The sequence below is a fragment of the Sinohyriopsis cumingii genome, chromosome 5 (assembly GCF_028554795.1).
Source record: "Sinohyriopsis cumingii isolate HCF-2022 chromosome 5, ASM2855479v2, whole genome shotgun sequence".
NCBI classification, from domain to species: Eukaryota; Metazoa; Mollusca; class Bivalvia; order Unionida; family Unionidae; genus Sinohyriopsis; species Sinohyriopsis cumingii.
Genome location: NC_142965.1, coordinates 66,850,710 through 66,876,979, shown reverse-complemented (window position 1 = coordinate 66,876,979; position 26,270 = coordinate 66,850,710). Strand labels below are relative to the sequence as shown.

At 38.2% G+C, this 26,270-nt stretch overlaps 1 protein-coding gene across 1 annotated transcript in view; it reads right to left on the bottom strand.

The window, feature by feature from the left end:
- The window catches only part of LOC149799354 (von Willebrand factor D and EGF domain-containing protein-like), a 47,275-nt gene extending 24,561 nt beyond the window's left edge, over nucleotides 1-22,714 (bottom strand). Inside the window, exons 1-6 of the mRNA XM_089958677.1 lie at nucleotides 22,611-22,714; nucleotides 18,348-18,447; nucleotides 17,736-17,945; nucleotides 17,238-17,399; nucleotides 12,264-12,284; nucleotides 1,631-1,802 (exon numbers count right to left, since the gene is read on the bottom strand). Coding sequence (XP_089814803.1) covers nucleotides 1,631-1,802; nucleotides 12,264-12,284; nucleotides 17,238-17,399; nucleotides 17,736-17,945; nucleotides 18,348-18,402 — 620 coding nt within the window. The 5' untranslated portion in view covers nucleotides 18,403-18,447; nucleotides 22,611-22,714. The remainder of the gene's footprint in view (nucleotides 1-1,630; nucleotides 1,803-12,263; nucleotides 12,285-17,237; nucleotides 17,400-17,735; nucleotides 17,946-18,347; nucleotides 18,448-22,610) is intronic.
- Nucleotides 22,715-26,270: the final 3,556 nt, after the last annotated feature.

Sequence of the window (26,270 nt, the reverse complement as noted above, 5' to 3'; positions counted from 1 at the left end):
TGTTAAAACACTCTCTCACACACACACGGTCGAGGTATTTGATAGATTTCGTAAATAAAAGAGTAACATATAACCCAAACTTGCAACGATCGTCAGTGCTGATCATCTGAATGAACTATTTGAATCCTCGCTGATGGGCCCGAACACACCATCAACTTTACTAAACATTGTTTGGAGTACACGGGAAGGGTGAACACAGAAAACTATCAAGTGGGGTGGTATCTCTTTAACGCAACATTGCAAAATAAATTTAGAATATTTCGGGTTGAACGAGAAACATACGACGAGAAGAACAAGGGAGAAGATAACGATCACAACAATGAAAAACTAGCAGAATACACAATTCCACGCACACAGGATATGCACATCACAGGCTTCGAAATCCAAACTCTCTCAAGAACTACCACAAGACCGCATAAACAAGAAATGTGTTCTGTTGGACCTAGTTTATCAAGCACTTCCAAACCGCCCCGGTTGAATCAAACGCAATAATACAATCGCAAAAGAAAGCTCCTGCACTTACCAAAGTAGTTCATTTATCAGTCCACATTCTATTCCACACAAAGATTTCCATGTAGCGTATCATTTCATTATTAATAGCTCCTCTATCCATATTTCCAAGGCGGACAATATCAATTTCCAACAAAATCATAAATTAGAAATTGCATCACATTCGTTATACACGTTGTTACAGCTATATAGCCATAATTTTACCACTGGCTGCATTAGACCATTTTCCAAATTCAAACTGATGAAACTTAAAAATGATCCGTATAAAAGATAGCAATTAGTTATTTCACCTTTAAATGACATCCATCAATTAAATGTGTAAATAGAATAATAGTACCAAGTGTCTTTATGTTTCTATTTTCTCATGCGTAGAACTTGTGTACTTACGGTTGACAAGTCACCCAATTTCCTAGTTAACCTATTCGTATTAATGCGTGGTGTTTATAAACAATAGCACACTGTTCCAGATGCACATGGTGCAATATTTCCAACACAACAATTATATGTATTTTTTATTTTCAGAGAGTGGCATTTTTAACTAGATTATATTAGATAATTATCCTGATATTCATAAAAGACTATACGACAGGATGACCTTTATATAAAGAGAGATGCAATAATAACGCATGTGCTATGTGCTGAATATGCTAACTATATTGCAAAAGCGCATGTTTATTTTATTTTGATTAAAAACACACGTTGTGATAAAAAATAATCTATGTCGATGTTTGTACCAAGACAAGGAATCCCAGTCGCGAGGACAAGTCATTTGTCTCCCCACTCGAAACAGCATCGCGGGGAGACAAATAACGTAACCCCTTTACTGGGATTTCCTTGTCTAGGTGCAAATACCAGCATTAATTCTACTAATCCTTGTTCATCCTAAAGCCATCGCAACATAGTTCAACATTCTGTGAAGCTTTCTTAGCTTTTCGCCTATTCCGTTCTCCTCTGTATAATCTTTATTTCCGTAAGGCTTGTCAAGCTGCATGAACCATTCAGAGAAGAAAACTTGTTTGTCAATATATGCATCATACACTGGTGAGTTCCTGGAAAACTAGTGAAACTGGCCCACCGCTATGGGTTTTACGTTTCTGAAAATACAAATGCAATAACTTACCATAACACTGTATAAAATAGTGTTTCGTTTGTGCTTTGGTTGAATTCACACGAGAAGACAAGTATTGGTTTCTGATATTTTTCCTGTGATCCAATTATGGTTTTGACAATATAGGTGAGGCGATGCTTCACTGCTGCTGATGCTGGCTTGAACAGAGGGGCGTCTTGCAAATCTTGCAAAAAGTGAAGCAGAAATCGCATTATCTTATAATGTATCTTGCGGAAAACGTCAGTGTCTATACTATATGGAAAGGAAGAGCATTTGTACAAAAATAAATGTTTTTTTCAATAACTATTCATGCAACAAACATAAAATGAAGTTTGATGCTCTGTTAAACCGGTAAAGAATGAAAAGACAATACATCTTGTCTATCTGTCCTCTGCGAGAGACGGAAAGAAATGCATTGTTGCACATTATCAACTATATAACTTATAAAAAAATGAACGTTTTTTTATATAGCGTGGGTCTCCTTTTCAGTTTAATATGTGAGCAAATAGACGCCAACGAAACAATACAATTATAGCCTGTTAATCCCTTGCACGCAGACATAAATTTATCTATATTTATTCTATCTTACTAACGCTACATTCCGGGAACAGAGCGAAAGAAGAGACTATGGTTTAGAAAATGACTTTAAAAATGAAGATATTAAAGATCATGATGGAAATTAAAAAAAACTCAAACATCTTTTGTGATCTATATATATCACAAAAATCTTATTTATACGTAATAGCAGTATCTCACAGGCGCATTTAATAGTAACCTAAAGCTGACACATAATTCTAATACCGGACATAATACATTTTTCTCATATTACAATCCATGCTTATGCAATTTATTTCCAACAAAGTTTCTTAGCAGTATAGTGGGGCTGTTTAGGGTCAATGGAAAACCCAGTCAAAAAGGTCGTGGGCACGTTTAGGGTCAACGATTTTTAAACCACACTGGACACATTTAGACTCAATTATAAAATAAATTACATACATTACAGACCCACCTTGGGCACGTTTAGGGTCAAGATTTTTTTAGAACAGCCTGGGCGCGTTTAGCGTCAAGGGAAATTGAATATGGGGAATATTTGATCCTGTATAGCGGCAAGGGAAAGTTGGGTTGTTGTATAGTGTAACGAGTACGTTCAGCTAGTTTATCGGTAACGGGTAGTTGTCCTAATAAAACAGATCTTGGTGGGGCGGGACATATGACTTCTTTATAGACAGAGACATCGATATACGACACATACATACATTGATGAACATCAATCAATCACACAAACAACTATTCAACCAACTAATAACATTTTTAGGCGAGAAACCAAATCTTTTCAAGGCATATTAGTGGCCATGAAAAGGGCCTTTGTTTTCTTCTTCTTTTCTCTACTAATTCTTTTTTATTTTGCCCAACACTTTCTGTCTCCTTTTTTCCCTTCATTTTATCCTTCTGTTTATCCTTCTCTTTTTTCTTCCTCTTCTCATTTTCTTATTCCTTTTCGAATTTTTCGTTGCATTCTGTCATCCTCTTTATGTTCTCTTCTACCTCATCTCTTTCAGTAGATCTCTTAACATTTCCTTTGATTTTCTTAAGTTGGTTTATCATTTTCACTCTAATGGGGCTATAAGAATAAAAATCTTCTCCACTTTAACTAACATTTCCTCTATGATCCCCAAATCGTCGAGTACGTCTTGCAATTTCTTCATCTTGTCAAGCCGGTTTGAAGCCATTATGGTTTATTCAATTTTAAATGAAGCGAATGATGGATGCGTGAGTTTATATATGTCAAGCACGGACGCGAAGGAAAACATCCCTTACACTTACTTTACATATTATTTACTATCCACATAACCAAATCTAACCTATACGAACCATACATATACTATCCACACACGTGAAGAAGAAAAAAACTCAAAATATACTATATATACACGGGAAGAAAAACAAACTCCAAAATATACTATCCACAAGCGGAAGATGAAAAAACAAACCCTAAACAATTACTATCCACATACTGGAAGAAGAAAAACCAAACCCAAATAATTTGCTATCCACACCCGGGAACAAGAATAAATAAATATTATATACTATCCACAAACCCCCAAAAATAAGCTATCCACATACGGGACGAAGAAAAAAACAAACCCCAAAAATATACTATCCACACACGTGAAGAATAAGAAGAAATAACTATTAAATACTATCCACAAATTCCAAAATATACTATCCACTCAAGGGAAGAGGAAAAAACCTAAAATATGCTATCACACAACCGAATGCTAACCAATATAAACACAATATCAACTGTCCAAAGAGAAGGAACCACACACTCTACTATCCACACAAATATATGCGCACACTCATACAAACACACACATGCGCGCACACACACACACACACACACACACACACACACACACACATATATATATATATATATATATATATATATATATATATATATATATATATATATATATATATATATATATATATATATATATATATATATATATATATATATACATACACACGGAGTGTATTTATAATCACATTTACACCAATAGGCAACTTGAATGGGCTCATTTATAGAGTATTTTAGTAGCCCTGAGGGCGGTTGTTTTAAACTCCAAAAGCATCTGGTTAATGGTGACATCTCCCAGGTCTTGCATCACAGACACAACGGCGGCTCCAGTCATTGCTCCAATCGACTGTATCGGTAGGGAGTGCTGACTCAGCTTGAGTGGCCTCGGCACCTAAATATTCCGTCTCTGGGATAGTGAAAGCTTACCTCTTCGGGATGATGCGGCCTCCTTATTTCCTCTTCCCAATTTTACGTTTGGGGTATCCTAGCTCTTGGTACTGGTTTTAGTGGTTGTTGTGACTCTGGCTTTAGCTGACGTCGTCCTGGAGGCGTCCTCACTTCAGGCGTGACCTCACACAGAAGCCTTAGCATGAGGTGCGTCAGGATTCTTTCTTCCTTCTCTTTCTTATCTTTCATCTCCTCCTCTTCAATATTTCACTTTCCTGGATTGCCTCGATGGCCAGCTAATCCAAGAGGCATTGGCATACTCCAGGTGCATTTGGAGTCAAGACGCTTGGTGAGTATGCTCATCTTCTTTCAGTTGATGAATGAACGACGCTATCTAGTACGCTTTCGATGTATATATGTAAAGCGCGAACGTGAAGGAAAATATACCCGTTACCAAAACGTACAAGACCCATATTATAAAACATGGAACGCGTGGACCTAAAAGAAACACTCACTTATGTTTTACTGAAAGAAGCTAACTACAAACACAAACACATAGTGTATGTTTTGACAAGCTACGGAAACGAAGTGTGGATGGACACAATTCTATTTTGTGACATAAAACAAAGAAAATATATGCTTATAGACACTTCAATTTTTTAAAATTTATTAACATACAATTGGCAATTGAATTATTATCTCTTTTCTAGAGTATTGGGGTAGCTCTGAAAAGGGCTATTTTTGTGAGCGAGGAGTTAAGGCAATTTTTTATCGTCTAAAATTGCGTCCTCGTCTGGCGACAGGTTTACCCACAGGACAAGGTCTGCTTTGAAAATAGAAGAACTATTTCGTGTCTACGCGACAGTCCACAAATCTATTGTCTGGTTCCTTCTGTTGCTACTGATGCGCTTTCTGATTCTGAAGTCTGTACATCTCCGTCCACTCTATGTGTTCTTTCTTGATTTCCTCTCTAAAGACCTCTGCTATCAGATCTTCGATCACTTTCAGCATTGTGACATTCTCTATCTCTTCAGGTTTGGGTATCAGGCGCAAGACTCTCGGTGCATCATTTTCCTCAATTTTTTCTTTGTGATTTTTGTTTAATAATCAAAAACGTTTAAGTCTCGGACAGTTTTTCTTTTCTCAGTCTTTCTAGTTTTATGGGTGTGAAGGCTTCTGAAGGGGTATTTTCGTCGTCTCTTTCTGCCTTGTATGTGCTGTGACATCAAGGAAGCAGGAATGCCTGACTCGGCAATATCCAGGGCATGTATTCTCTCGTTTGCAGCAATATATTTTTGCCTTCTCTCAAACAATCGTCTTTACGGTTTTGTTTGTCGATGAAGTCATTTTTGAGAAATTCTTTGCCTTGCGTCAGTGCGGCATCTTTCAAGGCGTGCAATCCTCGTGTCGTCATCGGTTCCAACATGGAGTGTTTGTCCTCGGTGTTAAGTTCTTCCTCTTACACTGTCCCTAACACAGGTTTAAAGGTTAGTATTTTCGCTGGAGGTTTGAAATGAGGATCACAGGTCCTGGTCATTACTGGCCACTTCTTTGGTCCAGGCCTCGAAACCCCAACTTGTCCAGTCAGTTACATCTGTCAAGTGAGGGTGTCAGTCACAAGCTACACACACATCGTCAGCACATCTTTAGTACCTAAAAGTTGACTAATTATTTTTCCCGTAGAGGTCGAGAGGTATCCAGATCAAGACGTAAGGCTTTTTCTTTTGAAAAAAAGAGTCACTCGTGGATATTGAAAGGGACCATGTTCATATTTTACATGGTGGTAAGTACTGTTCGTAAAGAGTCCTCAAGTAATTGACTGGTAAACGAAACCTCATAAAGGAAGACACTAAGACATACACCACTCGTTTATTACAATTCAATGGACACCGTTCTTGAAATAAGTGTCGTAATCCTCAACCGTATGAATGCTCTCATTTATTTCATTCAACGAAATCTGTTGTATCACTGATAAAGGTCGTGGCATGATAGATTGATTTTATACTTCTTTTTTTCGGCAGAAATAAGCATACTTTCTGCACAGGGATGGTCGTACTCAAGTGGCGAATCTAAATGGTTTAGTCACTCCACATCACAACACACTGTTCAGAAGTTTCTTCCTGAACTAAGCTTACGTTGTGTAAAAGATTTTGGTAACCTCTGGAATTAGTTGCAGTATGTCTACCTTGTAGTAGAAAGAATTAGTCACATCGAACCTTCGTCCAGTATAACAATGTCTGGCCACTGGAACACTTTCATCTGAATCAGTCCTCTGAATTCAGGTACCAGTGTTTTAAACATCGGTGACGTGACGAATACAATTGGTTTCTGCGTTTCACTTGTATTTTGACCAGCCCTCGATAAATGCGTGCTCTCAACTCTACAGTCAAACCACACATGTTCTCTTGTAAAGTATCCATTATCATGTCAGTCAGTATTTATACTCACGTTTGGAGATCATTTCTAATTGTAATTATTAGAGCGACTGTAATGGACGTGTTGGGTAATTTCTGGCCACTGTCATTCAGGATAACGGTCAAGAATGTCAATAAAATCAGCTAATGTAAATGGTCTAAATCGGAATAATCGGATGAACGCAGACCTAATCTAGAGAAATCTTATTAGCTTGTTGACTTTTTTCACTTTCCTTTTGTGAATTTCTCGTCACAAACGCTCTACAGTCACCAATTGAGATTTTGCTCTGGCAAGTCCATGCCAAACATCCTTGTAGATTTTCTCTAGCAGTTCGCTTGGCAATTCTTAAATATTACTTTTAAAATGGGGTTAAAATACTTATCTCGGTGTTTTCCAACGTTTGACTCATAGCCAAGCTGGTTTCTTTAATGGCGTGGTATGCCACTTCAATGACTAGAGTCCCACTAAAGGTAGGTAGTGAAAATGCGGAGACCATCTATGATGTTCCACATAAGCCGAATCTTTTTGCTCCCACTCGTGAAATGACACACCACAACTGAAGCACTTGACTTTATCCGCTTCGCCCAAATAGAAAAATACAGCTCTGGCTAATTCTTCGGTGGTAGGTGTTCCAAGAAATTTAGGCCATTTTCCTTTGAAGGTTTGAAAACAACATTCAAAGTCGAAGTATTCAGGCAAACGCACAGGGAACTAATATTCGTCTTTCATAGTTTCATTTCGATGATCGTACGGAGAAATCAGCAGGAGTTTGCTTGGTTTTGGATGATATCCGTAGGGTGGTAGCTGCATGGTTTCTCGTGGAGGATGACTTTGACAATGAACCCAGAAAAGAGTCAAAGACAATGAGTGGCATCTCTTTTGCATCACTTTTTTGTTAGGTATAGTGGTAGTGGTCGTAGTAGTAGTAGTAGTCATAGCAAAGTTAACATGATGTGGTACTCAGTGGTTGAGGTCACAGCGTAGGGAATCGCTCTCACCACAAGGCACAGCATCGCACTCCACTTGAGAATAGCCAAACTTGAATGATGTCTTCTTAAAAGTATTCATCCTTTTCGCTTGGACCTGGTTGCTACAATGAAATATCGGTATTTGATGTTGTCCCTTTTTATATGCAGACCAATATCGACGTTTCCGTGCGGCAAAGTGAAATGGCTGAAAAGCCGCATTTGCTTCTGGTACACAATTTGATACACTTTATTAAAGGCCGACTGACGATTTGAAGTGTGGGTAAACGTACAATCTTGTGCGGTTCGTAGGTGGTTACTTTAAAGTTTCCATCCTGTCTAGACTGCAAGGCTTCTTATAGTATGCCAAAGTTCACCATTCGACTGGTGTGAATCAATCTTTCCACTTTACACTCTTTGTTTGTTCCGGTATTCGTAAACGTAATTGTTAGGACCGCTACTAGCGAAACTTAGAATCTTGTCCTCCGGGTGTTCAGGCTTCTAAACAGTTTCTTTCTATTTTAGGGTAACAGTGACCCAGGCGATCGATGTAGATGCAACTGTCTGTGTCAAAGTACAGGACGCGTTCTACTAACAGTTCTAAAACTTCGTACAATTGTAAGTGTGCGTGGGTTACCACGTTAGCCGCAATGATGACATATCCAAATTTGCAGGCTTCTACAAAGTCCAGTTCTTCTTCGTAATTGAACAGGATCAAATCCGCACGAACTACGTCCACCAGTTTCATGTATGTATTTCGTTTAGTCGTGAATCAATTGGAAGTATCTGAAAGGTTCTGTCAAATACTCCGTCTTAGGTAAACACCGTCTATGTGTCATTTTGCCCCACAATCAATTCAACATCACTTTGGTAAACGATCGCCTTTCTTCGTTTTTCTCCACGTGGTCTAAAGTGATGCCTTCCAGTTCCCAGTATTTCTCTTAGAATTGTTTTTGGTCTTCGGGAGCGTGGCACCAGGAAATATAGCCATTGGCTTCTTGTTTCAGTTTCAAAAATGCATCCACGTAGTCTGCGAAAATGCCTTTCTGAGTCTTGTCTCCCTTGTGGTATTTTTTGTGTCTTGGGAAAGTGGTAAATTTCGCACACTTCTAACAGTTGATATTCTGTCCAGAACTTTAAACAGTCCCCCGCTGACCCACGTTCCCGTCAAGGCGCGTTCTTCCTGTGTGTGCTGACAAGGCTGATCATGATTGCACGTTTCGGCACAAGAACGGCACAAGGGAAACATCAGTTTTCCTTGGCAATGGTGAGGTAAAATTGGATGGTACAAGTCCGTGGGATGCAATACTTTGCACATTATGAATCCTTTGTATTGTGCAAGTCGATGTGTTGCTTCATCAATTGCGGGAGCACTGCGGAAAAGCGACACTATTTGCACAGGTAAGGATACAGCGAACACACGTCCAAGCATTTGATTTCTTCTCCTTTCTCCTTGTCGGCTTGGTACAGCAAACAGATTCGTCCGTCCTCTGCAAAAAATGTTCCGCTGCTTCAGTGAGTCCACCAGCTTGTAACTTTATACGATGCGTTTAAACATGGGATCGGTTTTCAAACGGTGATTGTACTCGTGTACCCACATTTCCACCACCTGGTATCCTTGCTGTTCTAACTTATAAAAATTGGTCGCATACAAATCTTACATGGTCCGTTGTAAAAATTGATTTTCGTTGTAACGTTGGGGGTAGCAAAGGGGACATCCGTGAAATAAGCATCCGTTAAACTCGTAAGCGATCTTGGGGTTTTCTAAGTCCCAGCCATCTAACAAATACGTTCCAATTGTCTTTTCACCTCCTCCGTTGCGGGCGTGTTGGATCCATTTGTCTTCCTTGTCCCAATAGTAATGTAGTCAGTATAGGGATTTGAACTAGTATTGACGTTTGACAAGGTTCGCCGTTTGAGGGCTGATGACAACCAGGGTGTTTTTAGGCATGAATCGTTGGCGGTGCACTAAGAACATGTTTTGGCAATGGCGCAGGATTCTTTCAAAGCATCGATCCCTCCGTGTTCCATGAACAGTTATCGAACTTTTCAACAGCTACATCGTAAAATGCCCGCGTCGGAACGACAATTATGTAACATTTCGTCCTGAAAGTCGAAGGGGTCCGAGGCGTCTGTGTGGTACCAAGCGTACATAGTTTCTCTTGGTTCTGTACGCATTTTGTCGGGGTCGTAGTAGTGAGCCTCAGGCAAATTGGGTAGAACGGCATATTGATTGGCTTCGGTAGTGAAAAAGTGCGGAAAATAGCCTTTGGCCATTTCTATCATTCCAAACATTTTAGTATTGGGCTCAAAGGAATGGCAAATTAACTCATCGAAACTCTAAACGGAACTTGTCCCACTTGCATGGAAATGATTTTGACTCCGTTCGAAGTCACTTTCGGACGTTCGGTACTTTGTTCCGTATAGTATCTCAAAAGAAACAGTCCATCATATCCCGAAAAACTGTGAGCCATCACCGTGGCATGGCGATGACATTCTCCGTAACGTTAGCTGTCCTCTTCACTCCACGTCTCGTCGATGGATGGGTTCTAAGATCCTTTGGGCGAAATCGGCTAGTGTGATAGGTCCACAAAATATTTTTTCACGTCCTCCAGGAAACTTGCTGCAGTGAGGGCAATGACTAAAGATAGGCGTTTGAATGTACTTCTCGCACGCTCGATGAACCTCACAAACATTAGGAATACTATCTCTTTTCAATAGAAGTGGGTGGCCCTGAAAAGGACCGTTAGGTGTTTGTTTTTTAAAGTACAAGGTCAGGAACGGGACTTAATCACCTTTAACTGCCTTTAACCTCTGCCACGCCCAAAGCCTACTTCTGGACTTGCTCCTGTCGATGATTTGGTAGAAATCACTAGGGTGGTATTGCAAGTGTGGTAACAGGGTATGGGTGTTTGGCACGGGAAGGTCTTTTTCTCGTGGGTCGTATTAAAGAAGTCTGATACATTTGTTTCAGACTCCTTAACTCTGCTAAAATTTCTAAGAGTACCGCCACCGTTTTACTTTCACTGTCCTCCTTCTCTGCTATAGCTTGTTTGTTCTCTGCTTCTTCTTCTGCCTGTCGTTTCCTTCTTCTTGCTTCTTCTCTCGCCGTTGTTGTTGTTGAAGCAGAAACGTTTTCTCTGCTTCTTTCTGCTGCTATAAAACTTTCTCCAATTCTTCTATTTGTCTCTGTTTAAAATCCTCGACGTGAGGTAAAGATGGAGAAGTTGGCGAAGGTACTGGCACCGGGGCAAATTCTTGCGAAGAAGGGAGAAAGTCTACTAAATTCCTATTAAAATCGGTCTCTTCTGGAAGTAGGACTGTGTTGATTTTGGTAGCCGCTGCTATATTATCGCTTCTCGCACATACGCTAGAGCACCTATATAGGGAATGTGACGTCACAGGTAGCTCTCTTCAGATTGGAAGACAGACTTCGCACTGTAACTGACTTTTGTAACGCATGTTAGAAATGGTGAAAAAAAATTCGCTTCGATCCGCTCTTTCAATATAAATAACCCTGTTCACTTCATTCCTTTCACCTGTTCTCTTCACTAGATGTGGATTTACATTGAATAATCTACACTCGTATCTTCGATGCTGCTCCATACGGACTTACCCGTGTATGCAGATCATCATGGACAATCATCCTGATCAGCGATATGAGCGTTTGGAAAAGAAGGATTGATGTGGAGAGACAAGACTGTCTGTAGAGAGTTCCTTATATACGGTCCAGAAGTCAGAAGTTTGAGGATGAGAAGTAGACCTATGCGATGCTCTCTATGTTAACGGAATGTTGTTAACAAAAACCCAAAGGCCGTTTTCAGAGCCACTCCTATGTCTCGAAAAGATTTGATCTATCGCTTAATTTTGTTTGTGTCAGTTGTATAGTTGTCTGTGTGATATACTGATGTTCATCAGTCTATGTATGTGTCGTGTATATTTGTCCCTGTCTAAAGAAATTATATGTTCCGATCAGACAAGCGCTGTTTGTTAGTATAGTTTATGAATTAGCTGAACTTTCCCGCCACACGTTACCCGCTAAACTGACCTGTCACCCGCTATTCGCTACCGGATGAACTAGCTGAACTTACCCGCCACCCGCTACCCTATACAACAACCCAGCTTTCCATTAATGCTATACAGACCCAATATTCCCCATGTTCAATTTCCCTTGACGCTAAACGTGCCCAGGCTGTGCTGAAAATATTGACCCTAAAAGTCTGTAATATATTTTATCATTAACTTTAAACGTGCCCAGGGTGATTTGAAAAGTGTTGACCCTAAACGTGCCCACGACTTTTTTGACTGAGGTTTCTATTGACCCTAAACAGCCCCACTCTACTACTTTTCTGTATCTCCTGAAAATATATTTTTGAAGATTATTTAATTTTGTTTGCAAAATGAAATGCCTTCGATAAGCATTATAATATATAATACAGAAAACGGCTTTATATTTTTTTCTTCAGTTAGCATGTTAAAATTTCCTGAAAAAGCAATGTCTTTTAATACTTACCAGGTATATCAGGCAGAGAATCTGAAATGGAATAACACAAACGTGTTAATAAGGCAAAAAACATGATTAATGTTTGTTGGTAAACTTTGCTTTAATGTGTGCAAGTGTGCTTATTTCAACGAAACTTTCCTCCAATTTAATGAATTCGTGCTATAGATATCAGCATATCTCATTGTACAATAAATTCCTGAAGGATTTGAAACAGGAATAAGTTTCATTTATTTATCGCACTCATACAAGATATGTCACTAAAATATCCAACATAATTTTACTATTTTCGTATGAATATTGCAATCATCATACAAACCTAGTTTGATGCTCAAACATAAATCAGGATTTTTCCCTCAATTGATCGCAAACAAGCAATCATATGGTAGTTTACATGTCTGTCCCCAAAATGAACCCTGAAATGATTGTAGTATTTTTCTCCTTGTCTGGAGCACGCTTTCTCTTTTCCTATTTTGACAAGTGTTAAATTATATCATGGATTTATTGACAATACTATATATTATAATTTGCTCATAAAGTTGTCAGTGGTAGCTTATGAAGTCAACAGTTATCTCAGTTGAAATTTTGTCAATGCAGCAAAAATCTCATTTGTCTTCGCATGCTGAATAATGTGTTTTGGTTCCAATTTTGGTTCTTCAAGGGTAGAAATAACATGTTTTCAGAGCTGGTTGTTGAATAAGCAACTGTTCTATTATGTGTATTTCATTTGTGCAAGTATGAAAGAACAAAAATGCATAAATTTGAAGCAACAGCAGTTTTCGACAGAATGCGGTTAAGAATGGCAGTCTACAGAATATATTCATACGACAAGCCTTCAGAAAATCACGTGAATAACCCTGTGGCAGTGCACAACGTCTATATATATATATAATGACGATGATGAAATCAACAACACAATCGCGTAGAATGTGTGACCGGTTTCTCTATTACTTCATCATCCTGAATTCAAATTGAATTCAGTACCATTGATTCCGCCATTAAACATATCCAGTTTCTAAGTGATCAGTGATATAAACAAGATGACATAAATAAGATTATTATATGCTCATTTTTCCCGCGTTAACTTTACATTGTCAGAATCGTTCAATATTACCCGATACTGAACTCGGGCGTCAATACACATATAACATTCACGTGCATAAAGGAACTACTTTTTATTGTAAAGAAACACTGGACGCAGACGCCAGCACTTTTGATTTGTACACAAATCATGTACACTCGAGTAAGAGGCTCTTTACGTTGTGGTTGTTTATATTTGTTTCTGAATGAACTAAAACATGGCATTTGAGAATGTTTCTGTATTTTTCTCCTACCGTAGGTAACATTCAAGCAGTTAAATTGAATATAATTTAGTACCTGATATTACATATGATGTTTAGTACTTTATTTTTTTTTATAAAAACGTTTGTTTTTCTTTTATTACTAAGAAGACTCTACCATCTACACCCTCTTATGGATTTAACGTCAACTTATTTTCCTCTCAGTGATGATGATGAAGTATTATTTGATTATTTGTATGAACACGAGCAAATAATATTTTCTTCAACTCAGCTAAATGTAAATACTTGCAACATATTATTTAAGCTCCTTGGTATTTTTCACTACATTCAACTTCATTGAAGCTTGAAGGTTTCAGAAAGAAGGATCCTATTTTTGAACTAAATTAATGAGGGTGCATTGAATACATTTAAGAACCCAGAGCCGTTAAATGCATTATAGCTCATATCTGTGAAGGTTAGTTACGCCATTGATACCGCCTTCTTCTGAAGGTATTGAAGCTATAGATACCGCCTTCTGCCTACAAGCAGATATCAATAAGCTTCGTCAAATACAATGGAGACATAACAAAGGTTTCACACGCCGTTTCAATGCACCCTCGACAAATGTAATTAATAATTAATTAGGCCAGAAGTTAGCTCCCAGTGATGGTATAAACCTTGTAGTAATTGATTTTACAATCGTTTAACCTTAACTCTAAAATTTTGTTCTTAGTAGGCAAGATCTAACATGACAGCATTATTAATACATCACGAGGATTCAGTCATGCATAGGTAGGAGGCGCATTGTTTCTCTGCCCCGCCCATACCCGGCTGCGCTAAAACCTCCAGCTGAAAAGGATATTTCCTATCGAAGCAACTTCTCGGAGGGACTGGAGTATTCTACCTGAGGTACAATAAATGCGTATACTGGCTTGACTAGTAATGTTTATAGGCCACGTAGCACAAGAAGGCTAGCCCATCAACGACAAGCATCATCGTTTATTTTGCTGTTCGGGCGAGGACGTGTAGCAGTCAGATGACTTCGATTTGTCACCGAGTTATGGGCCATCGCCTGCTTTTTGCTAGTCACCAGTTTGTATGCATGCGCAGATTCTTCAACGTCTGGAAAGTATGTTCAGCCAGATGTTCGTTTTGCTTTCTTTCATTGAGGAAATCGAGAAGCTGCGCTCTCTTTGGAACTCATCCAATGCAGCATGGACGTCTTCCATAGCCACGTCGTGAGGACATGTTCTTATCTGAATCCTTTTTAGATATCTAAGAGAAGAGGTAGTTAATCTAGACAGTGATAGGATGTTAAGTAGTGCTGATCACACTATGAAAGCAGCAGATGTTATTAGGCTGCCCTGATAGTTATCAGGACTGGTACCTTATTTATAAGGCATGTGCGTTGCTTTTGGGCTCAGCGCTGTGATGGTAACGGCCTTTTTATACAGTAACTATGTCTTGCGTTTTAAATTTATTGAACGAACTTACGTTTATTCTAAAATTTAGCTTATTTGCAATGTATTTTCTCTGAGTAGCTTAACAAACAAGTGGAATATTATTCACAAGAAATAATCATTTATTGTTTAGTTACTCCTTATATGCACAATTTACCTTCACCATTGATCGGAGACCTTCATATATTATTCTCACCATCGAATCGATTTGCTTTTGTCCCTATATCGCTCGCTATATAGCCCTACAGTGCTGGTGCACCGTAACACCACAATCAGTCAATCTCCGTAACCTGTGCCGGGTTAGATGGGGGCTATAACTCGCACTTTACTTCTACTTCTGCTAGAGTTTAAGTGACTGAGTAAATCATTCTTATCATGCCACCACCGTGTACATGTATTGTCTCTGCGCTTTTACTTTTCTCATTACCGGAACAAACTTTGAAAGACCGACACAATGAATGACCACATGGCCGAAAAAGGGATCACTATGAGGACGGTCATTTCAAAGTTAATACCTAGCGAGTCCATGATGCAAAAGGGAAGAATAAATTACTTTAAAAATGAACAGTTTAAGCCAGCTAAAAGAGAAAGAATTATTAGCTAACGTTTTAAAATGTCCCTTACGGGGCTGTGAAGGGCCACACAAAGCCCCCAAAACAAACAGTTTCACTACAGTTTCAACGCTAACATTCTTATCATGGTGCCAATATAGAGCTCCAAAATTAAACATAGCTCCAGAAAAAAAAGAGCGTTAATCATGCGTGTTGGAACTAATAACGTAAAACTCTAGTCAGTGAAAGAAACCTTAAAGTATGCTTGCAAAAGTAAAACCTGCGCAAATAAACGTATGCTCATTAATATCCTGTATGCACATCATAGTAAGGTTACCCGCCAGGTGATCGCGTACACATTAATATTCCGCGTGCACAGTATGGTAATGTTTTCAGCACGGCAAGGTCACGCTTCCTTTTCTGCTGCTTATGCCATGAGCATAATAGCATATGGCAACACAATATTTCCCACATGACCCTGTAGCCAATCTTATAAACTCTTTAGTATAAGTATTTAATTTATTTAGCCCAACCTCATAGGGTCAATTGTTTCAACCAACAACCATGCCCGAGGGGTTATTGCAGACCAAAGGTTGTTTGGGCTGAAAACAACCTATTAGTTTCGCTTGCACGTTTTTAGCGTCTTGAAACATGTATTAGTTTTGGCGCATCCAATTAAAGAAGTTGCAGCGATAAGAAACATCGTTTTCAGATGCCTTAGCAACGGTACAGGTTCCACAGCAGCAAAGGGTGGGATTACGGCGGGGGTGGGTGGGTGCAAAACCGCCCTTTACGATCTACGAGCTCTAGGCAGACCTTCCACATACCGCAAGTTAGACAAACGGTGAAACTATCAAGCTCCTAATGCGCTTCATTGTGTGTGTGTGTGTGTGTGTGTGAGAGAGAGAGAGAGAGAGAGAGATTCACCATTAAAATGCGACGAATCTAATAAATTAACTACTGATCTCAGTTTTCATATATTTTTATTACGTTTGCTAAAATAATAACGTTTACTTAAACTGTTAAACTGCTTAGGAGAGAGACATAAACTGAGAGAGATAGAAAGGGGATTAGTGAGATGGGTGGATTTTAAATGTTTTCTTTCTTCTTTTTAACTTGAAATCGAAGGGACATATCTGGCTACTGTAACGCCATGTACCAGCAGTCTCATTTTAATCTCCCATCTGATATATATATATATATATATATATATATATATATATATATATATATATATATATATATATATATATATATATATATATATATATATATATGCGCAACGGCACCCATCGCCTTGCCTGCACACACGAGCCGATATTCCCTCACGACTAAGCACAGATCACCAAAAAAGAAAATGATGTTACTCAGTCGGTCTTATATGCAGATGTAGGCCGAAACATGTTTTAGAGGTGAATTCTGGGGGGCAGGGAGGATAGTCAAGTGCTCCCTCCCCCCACCCCCGTTCTATGTGCCCATGTGTGGTCACAGCACTAATATATATTAATAACAACTGATAACAACAATTTATGAATACCATTAACGTGTTAAGAAAAGAGCATATTAAGTAAACAGAATGAGACATATTCGCAGGTCGAGGCCAATCGAATGAAAATGAGATCTCCACCGTACGTAGGACATTGCAAATCTGATTTTAAGGATGAGACAAGGGATATATACTGATGTTTAACTCACCGAAACAGTAGCCGCTTGTAGAAGAGGTTGGCCTTAATTTATAGAGGTTGTATATTCCACAGTTTAATACTTGAATAGTTTTCTGTACTGCACAGTATTCAGTAAATGACATAATACAGGCCGTTCGGTTGACAAGGCCTTCTTGTTCTCCAGGGTGTGTGCCTACAAGATGAAACAAATAATACGTAACTCAGAATGGCGGTTGTCAATTAGTTACAATTAGTTAACTTGCATTTAACTCTTCTGCCTTTATCTTGTATAGACAGCTACAATTTTATTAAGATTGTAAATCATAAATTTGTCTTAAGAATAATATATGACAGGATTGTTATTGTTTTTATCATTATCATCTAAAAACTTACGATTGAGGGAAGTATTGTAAGATGGTGTATGCTGACTATTTACGGAGTTTGGGGGGGGGAGCGTATTATGAGTGTCATGTTCGCATTTTTACAACATATAAGCAAACAGTTTAAGAACTAAGAACAATATACTAACCATTCATCCATACAGGAAAATAGGTACCACAGATGCCTATTTGTAAACTAGTGTAGTTAGAAGGCATTTTCATTTTCGAAACGTTGTAGCATTTGTATACGGTGTTACCGTCAAACACAAAAGGTTCATTCAGAGTCACTTTATAGTTTCGCGCCCTGCGTTCCAGATCATGGAGGGTGTCATTCACAGTGTTACATACACATTCCTGTCCTTTGAGTAAGAAAGAAAATACATTATACACATGCTCGAAATGTTTAAACATATATACATTGCACACGTATGTATATATATATGTATGTATGTACGTATGTATGTATGTCTTTGGATGGATATGCTGATCTACAAGCAATCTAATGTTTAACAACATAGTATTCTGTGATGAAATATATACAATAGACCTATCTTAATTAGGCTAATTTTTCAGAAGTTTACATTCCAATAGAAACGAATTTAACGACGAATGAATAAGTTAACTGAAGTGTTGAAAATCAATATATCAATAATATCTGAGTTATCAATGATATTCATATTACTTTAGTTAAGAAAAGAAATACATGAATTGATTAATTAATATGAACAACATATTCTAAGTAAACTATGTATGTGACATACCATAGGCAAATTGAAGGACTTGTAAGAAGAGCCAAAGCACCATACAGACCCCCATCTTTCATCGAAATTTAAAAACGCTTTATGTGTTCTTTCAGTGTATCTGAAAATAAGATACATCACGGGAAAATGTATAACAGTTTAACCTTTCCGAGCCTTACATACACCAAAGAAACATCAACATGGATCACTACGTTCTGATGCCACCCAACTTGGTACATCAAGACGGCATACTATTCATCTACTGTATTAGTTCTAGTATAAAGCAGGATATCTAGACTTTGAATCTATGTTGGGAGTTGCACCAAGACAAGGAAATCCCAGTCGCGGAGTTACATTATTTTGTCTTCCTAGGAGGCTCTGCCGAGGTGGAAGACAAATAATGTACCTCCGCGACTGGGAATTCCTTTTCGTGGTACAAACACCGACATAGATTATTTTTCTCATCCGATGTTTTTAATTAAATTAAAAAAAAGCCTGCATATTTGCAGTTTAGTTAACAGATTCAAAACACAGTATTATTCATTATGCATCATTATTGCTTCTTACTCAATATAAATGTCATCAGGTATTTACTTATTACGAAAATCTGAATATTTATCTAAGCAGAATGAAGCTATATATGCTGTTTTTAGAAATGGAAAAAGATCAAGAACAAATGTATAATTGTTAGGTGTTGGAAGTATTTCGCAAAATACAGTACTGCGCATCCATACAAATATGTTAATTATTGCGCATCCATACGAGTATGTTAATTATTGTGGATCCATACGAATATGTTAATTATTGCGCATTCATACGAATATGTTAATTATTGCGCATCCATACGAATATGTTAATTATTGTGCATCCATACGAATATGTTAATTATTGCGCATCCATACGAATATGTTAATTATTGCGCATTCATACGAATATGTTAATGCCTGCAATGAGAAGACCTGTCGACACAAAGTAAACAAGTTATACGGATGAGAAAATAGGAATCTAAAACCATTAGATATTTTTTACTGTATTATCTCATTTAATCAATGGGTGTCATGAAAAAAAAGTAATTAATATATTTTATACTGATAACTTTAAGTTTCATCAGTTGTACTTTGGAACATTTATATGGTAGACGACGGTACGATACATTACAATACTAGGTACATACTACCAAACGGTTCTAACTAAGTGTGCAGTAACGGATCAGATTTCTAATTCATTATATTCTTGCAAATTCATATTTATTTCGTAGAAATATGCAAGTGTTGCTATTAATAGTGCAATGAATGATATGCTACATGGAATTCTTCTTGTGGAATAGTGTGTTGACTGATGAATGAACCAAACTGATTGAAAGTGCAGGAATTTTCATTTGTTCAAAACAACTTTTGATGAAGACAGTTCTGATGTAACACATTTCTAGTTGTTGTGGTCTTTGCAGTTGGTCTTGAGAGAGTTTTAGATTTTTCAATTTTGTAGTCAGTGATATATATATATATATATATATATATATATATATATATATATATATATATATATATATATATCGCTCCGGTGGCCTAGTGGTTAGAGCGTCCGCCTCGGATGCTGGAGGTCGCGGATGCGATCCCTGGCCGAGTCATACCAAAGACTTACAAAAACGGTACTAACAGCTGCCTCGCTTGGCGCTCAGCATTAGGAGGTTAGTGTTAGTACTGGTCGCCCCGGTGTCAGGATAATGTGTCTGGGTGGGACATCATGCTACATGTCTGCGGCATGATACCCCAGTGCTAAACATCACTATAAACTGCCACATTGCAGACATCGTAGCGATATGACTGAAAAATTGTTAAAGCTACGTTAAAAATCCAAATCACACACACACACACACACACACACACACATATATATATATATATATATATATATATATATATATATATATATATATATATATATATATATATATATATATATATACAGTCTCTGTGCCTGGGACAGTGTTTCCTGTCATAGCATCGATACTTTTAATTTTATCCTATCTATAGCCCAGTAAATTTTCAGGTCACTGTCATTAAATGTAGCTAACATTATATAATTCGTTTCACACAAAGTATTAAAAACTAATTACATAGCTGTAGCCACATTTAATGGCGCTGACCTGAAAATTTACTTAGTTATGGTTACAGATAAAATTCAACATGCTGCGTGGAACGAACTATTGTTTCTAGCAAATTACTAAATAGCTCGACTTCTGTGCATGCGTGCATGCGCGCGCGTGTGTGTGTGTGTGTGTGTTAATGTTTTATATGGTGTGATCTCAAAGTTGAAGAGACCTTAAGCTGCTAAATGTTTTGTGGGGGCTATATGTCTTCTTGCTGTTGTTGTTGCTTGATTTTAGAACAACTCCTTCATGCACAGCATGAAAGAACAGGGGTTTCTTCTTTTTTAAAAGTAGTTCTTATCTCGTTGCCACCATGACTGAGACGACCTGACTAAGAAAACCAGACCGAGATAAGAAAAGTAAGGTTAGCAAACCAGCTAGCGTTCTGTTGTATGGGCTAGAAATACCCAGTATATCCTTTATTGTACACAGGTATCAGTCGCTCTGACTGCATGTATGAGAAAGGTGTTTTACTTGTGAAGTCATACACCAAGCTTAAACCAGGAATAGTGTAACAACAGACAATAACATCTCAAATAGTGGTATGTTAAAATAGTTCTTAAAGTAACTGAAGTAAACACCTACGTCTAAAGTTCAACAAAATGCAGAATTTGACGGACGTAGCTTTCAAATTATAACGGGAGTCCTCTTGTACAAGAACAATGATTAAGGGAAGTAAATCCTGCTGTAATAAATGCATTAAACATTACGGATTGAAAAGATATAAAAGCAGCATGGTTAAATGACCGTAATCGTCCCATTTCGTCTGCGAGAATGCCATATAAATAGTCTATTACCCTGTCATATAATATGCCATTAACGAAATTATGGATGAAGCTGGATAAAGAAGAAAAGGATCACACACACACATACACACAATAGGGAGAGCAACAGACAGAGAGACAACGACAGAGTACAAATCATCTGGTGAATAACAACCCATTCAATTATTTCTACTGGAATCGAGGTTTGAAAATGTTTTGTATTTCGACTAGTTTGCTTCAGCTTGACTGATGATACGGTGTATCTATTTATAATCGACCAACAAATAGATGGGCCATATCCTTATGTTTTTAGGACCGCTCCGGCGGCCTAGTGGTTAGAGCGTCCGCCTCGGAAGCGAGAGGTCGGGGGTTCGAACCCCGGCCAAGTCATACCACAGACTTACAAAAATGGTACTAACAGCTGCCTCGCTAGGCGCTCAGCATTAAGAGGTTAGTGTTAGGACTGGTGGGCCTGTTGTCAGTATAATGTGATTGGGTGGGACATCATAATACGTGTCTGCGGCATGATTCCCTAGTGCTAGACATCACTATAAACTGCCACACTGCAGACATCGTAGCGATATGACTGAAAATTGTTAAAGCTACGTTAAAAATCCAAATCACACACACACCCCTTCTGTTTTAATATAAATTGGTGTAATAGTAAATTATATCCCGGATATTTCACTATTTAAGTAGTAATTATATGCGAGTGATTGACTAATGAGCAAAACTGGCGAAAAAAATCTTTAAATGTAAATTTGATGGCTGTAAAAAGATAATGATTTTATTTGCTCATGGTTGTCTTTTTCTGTTCTTCTTATTTTAGGCCGCTTGGTTTCAGTGCTCAAATATTCGTCTCAGTAAGATTTCTATTTTTTTTCCAAACTCCAGTTTGGGTTGTGAGAAATTGCAATTGGTGTGTCATGTGTGGCTATAGGAAGAGAAGTTGGTGTTGTATGAAACTGCAATTAGTGTTACATGACTGAAAGTGCGGCTTGAGGAAGAGAAGAGTTCTGCAACTGGACCCCCGTCCAACTTCTTCAACAGCGATAACAGACAGCACACCTACAACTACCTATAATTGAATGTTCCTAAGAAGCATTTGAATTGCGCATGGAATCACGAGGTTTGACAAAATATATATTTTTCGATATTATGACCGTGTAAATAAGTAGACATTATTTTTCACTATTATATTTTACACTCTATTATCCCCCCTACGCTTCATCAAAGGGTCGGAAGGAGTGTCGTTCACCTTAGAAACTTTCAAGGTTGATGTCATACGAGTGTTGAATATTTAGAAATATAACAGTAATTAACAAGTTGCTTCATAATGAGTTATCACATCAACAGACTAATTCTACTCACCAATGGTTTCGATGTTTTCCAAATAAAAAATCGCTTACGCAGGTCCACGAATTTGACATTCGCCTCTCATAGTTTACGAACCAGATTAGAATTTTAGAAAAAAAGATCTACTATGGACTGGCGGTATTTAAATTGTACCCTATGCCTGATTGGCTGGTTTGTTACGAAGAAACAAAGAATTTACTTCCTGCTGGAGGGATTAGTGTTAAAAGCCCAGTAGTCTGGGTCCTTGCATTTCCCTGCTGTTGTTGGTTCTATATTTGTAATTAAAAAAATACCTCTTTAGCTTTGTTATTCTTGTAGGAACACAAAGAGACTGCCGCATTTATTGCCTGTTGGAATCTGTCTATTTGAGAAAGTGTCTATCTCACAGTATACAATGGAAGAGAAGAATAGAGACCTATCCATCTAAAACATGTAGACATAAGAGTACGTCTAAACATATGTCAAAACAGAAATACCCAGATATTTCCATATTTCCATGACTATATCCAAATTCAGGGAGGTAGATGGAATGAAATATTACAATCTAAAATTAAATACCTGTATTTGTGTTCCTTTTTAACTCCCACATAAAGGTTAAATTCTCATATTAAGGTAGTTTTCTGACACATGTACTGTTTTCTTAATACATACATTCACACTAATTCACATCCAATTGCATGTCTAGTGACCCAGAAACAGTTTCAAACTTTCTTTTTGTTTGTAACACATAGGAAATAAACTGGGGCATTAAACAGAGATAATAGTAGCTTTTTATATAACCTTTCTAGTGACAAAGTGTGCCAGATACACTGATAAACCAACAGTAGTAGTCAAACTAGGTTATCTAGCACCAACCTAATAAATTTGTATAACCAAAAATACTCAAAACAACTGAATTAGGAACAGCATCCTCCAGAAAAAACAAAAATACAAAACAAAACAGGCATTCCTGAGGAGGGACTTGCAGGCGTACGCAGTGTGGTGCCCCAATCGGTAAGGGACTAAAGCATTCATGTCGCCAAGGATATGGTTTCGCCTGTGCGCGTTCTTGGACCCACCACCGGGGGACACATCGCACCCCTTAACTCCCTAATCAGACAACACATACGTAAGTTAGCACCACATGATAATGATCACCAGTACATTTTATGAAACAAAATTAATAAAAAGAAACAAAATAAATTAATACAACAAATTTTAATAATAAAAATCTCTCTCTCTCTCTCTCTCTCTCCCTAGATCTTCATAATAACTACTAACCTCCAAACTAACAACAATCATACGACCATAGATGCCAGCTATACAACACCAAAAAGCAAGAAAGAAATTTCTAGCATAAGTAAGATCCCAAAAATCAGAGAAGGTGATCAAAACACCCAAAATCACCAGGCCCAGCCGCACAAGGTGGCAAATTAAATTTACTATACGAACGAAAAAGGACCCAAACTTAACAATCTATAAGGTGGTCATAACGCCCCAGACCATCATGTCCCGCCGCACAAGGTGGCAACCAAATAGAAAACACTGGCAAATAAGACCTATAATTAAATTATCTCTAAGGTGGTCATAACACCCTAGACCATCAGGTCCAGCAGACAAAGCGGCAACTAAAAATCTAGCTTTAAAGTTTACGATAAATGCAAGACCCCAAACTTCGTAACGTATAAGGTGGTCTTAAGCCCAGGACCACCAGGGTCAGCCACACAAGGTGGCTAACCTAGATTAAGAATCTAACATAGCTGTCATCTAAGGTAACCATGTCTTTTCTAACTACTCAAAACAGCACAGTTTTTATTCAAAACTGTAAGACGAAACATTTTAGGCCATGGACCTGGAGTCTCTGAGCATTTTCCTGTGATCCGGCGCCAACCTGAACTCCATCCCCCCGCCCCCCTTGATTCGGATGGACACCACAATTTATCAGCGTGCAATGCACGCATAAATCAAACCACGAGTGACATCTCATTCTACTGAAACAGACTAAAACTTCTTACATGAGTCATGATAGACTAATTTATAGGTTGTATGGGACATTATAGTCCCATGACCTGCCAACTAAATTTATCATCACTCTTTGAGTGCAGAAATGCATGGGGGAATGTGGCACTTGTTCCTTTCCCCCAGAAACAGTTTATCAGCCTGCCGCGCAGACACTAAACAGTCGCATATGTGCTTGCAGGCGAACGCGACTATAATTAAACTAACTTACTAACAAGTGCAGGGAGAATTTCACATAATTTCTGGGAAGCCAAAACACAAATATAGACAGAACATATCAAAACATCATCAATTTTCTCACTGATATCGGAAAAGGGGCGGTATTTAAAACCCACAACAATTAAACTAAAAATTAACTAAACTATAAAGTTAAAACAGAAACTAAACAAACAACAAATTATTTACAGCAAAAACTCCAAAATTATATAGGAGGGCGACCCTGTGACCTGGGGGGGGGGGGGGGCAGACCAAACATGTCTGGAGTTATGGGAAAAGCTAGACATCAATCGCTTAGAGTTGCAATGATTGTGCGCATACGGCGGGACCCATAACAACATATATAGATGGTGTGTGTGTGTGTGTGTGTGTGTGTGTGTGTGTGATTTGGATTTTTAACGTAGCTTTAACAATTTTTCGGTCATATCGCTACGATGTCTGCAGTGTGGCAGTTTTGAGTGATGTCTAGCACTGGGGCATCATGCGTCAGACATGTAGCATGATGTCCCACCCAGTCACATTATCCTGACACCAGGCCGACCAGCCATAACACTAACCTCTTAATGTTGAGCGCCGAGCGAGGCAGCTGTTAGAACCATTTTTGTAAGTCTCTGGTATGACTCGGTCGGGGATCATTTAGAGTTGCAATGATTGTGGGCATACGGCGGGACCCATGACGACAGATAGAGATGGACCTGCCGCCCTACGCCACACTACAGTTGCGGGATACCAGTCTGACCTAACAATGACAGTAATTACGGAGGGGGTACAAAACATTTCCCAAAAACAATTAGTATAAAAACAAAACTATACTAAGTAATTAAGCTGTAGCAAACCAAATAGGAGACGGTTGAATGGGAGCAGCAGAGAGGGTGAACAGACCACTTAAGGGAGTGGTCACCCTTGTGTTTGGACCAAAAAAAATAGTGACCCTTCATAGAGGTCAATACCACGTCTACGATTATTGTTTGTCCCAAACAGAATTGTAGACGCCCCCTCTCTGCTGCTATCCATGTTGTAAAAGAAATTTTTAAGTTTGATGAATATTTTTCTTTTCATCTGAATCTTCGGAATCTTCGGAATTTGTTCTATGTTTCAAGTAATATTCAAGTTCTGATGGTGGTTTTTCTATTTTTGGATTTATGTTCTTTCTGTGTTTATAATATATCATTAAACTTCGATATCGATCTCCACCGCAATTTTTGCAAAACTGATATAATCCTCTAACGCCGTTGTTACAACCAACACAACTTCGTGGACCAGCATGAAGGTTTTTCTTTATAAGATAATTATGTTTCTTGCAATATTCTCCACGGCATTTTTTATCACATTTGTTAGTGGTTCCTTGACGCAGCCACGCACAGTTGTTCATTATATGAACGATATCTTTTTAATTAAATTTACCCAAATATTTTATCAAGACCCACACGATATCTTGTTCTTGGATCATGTAAATTTATT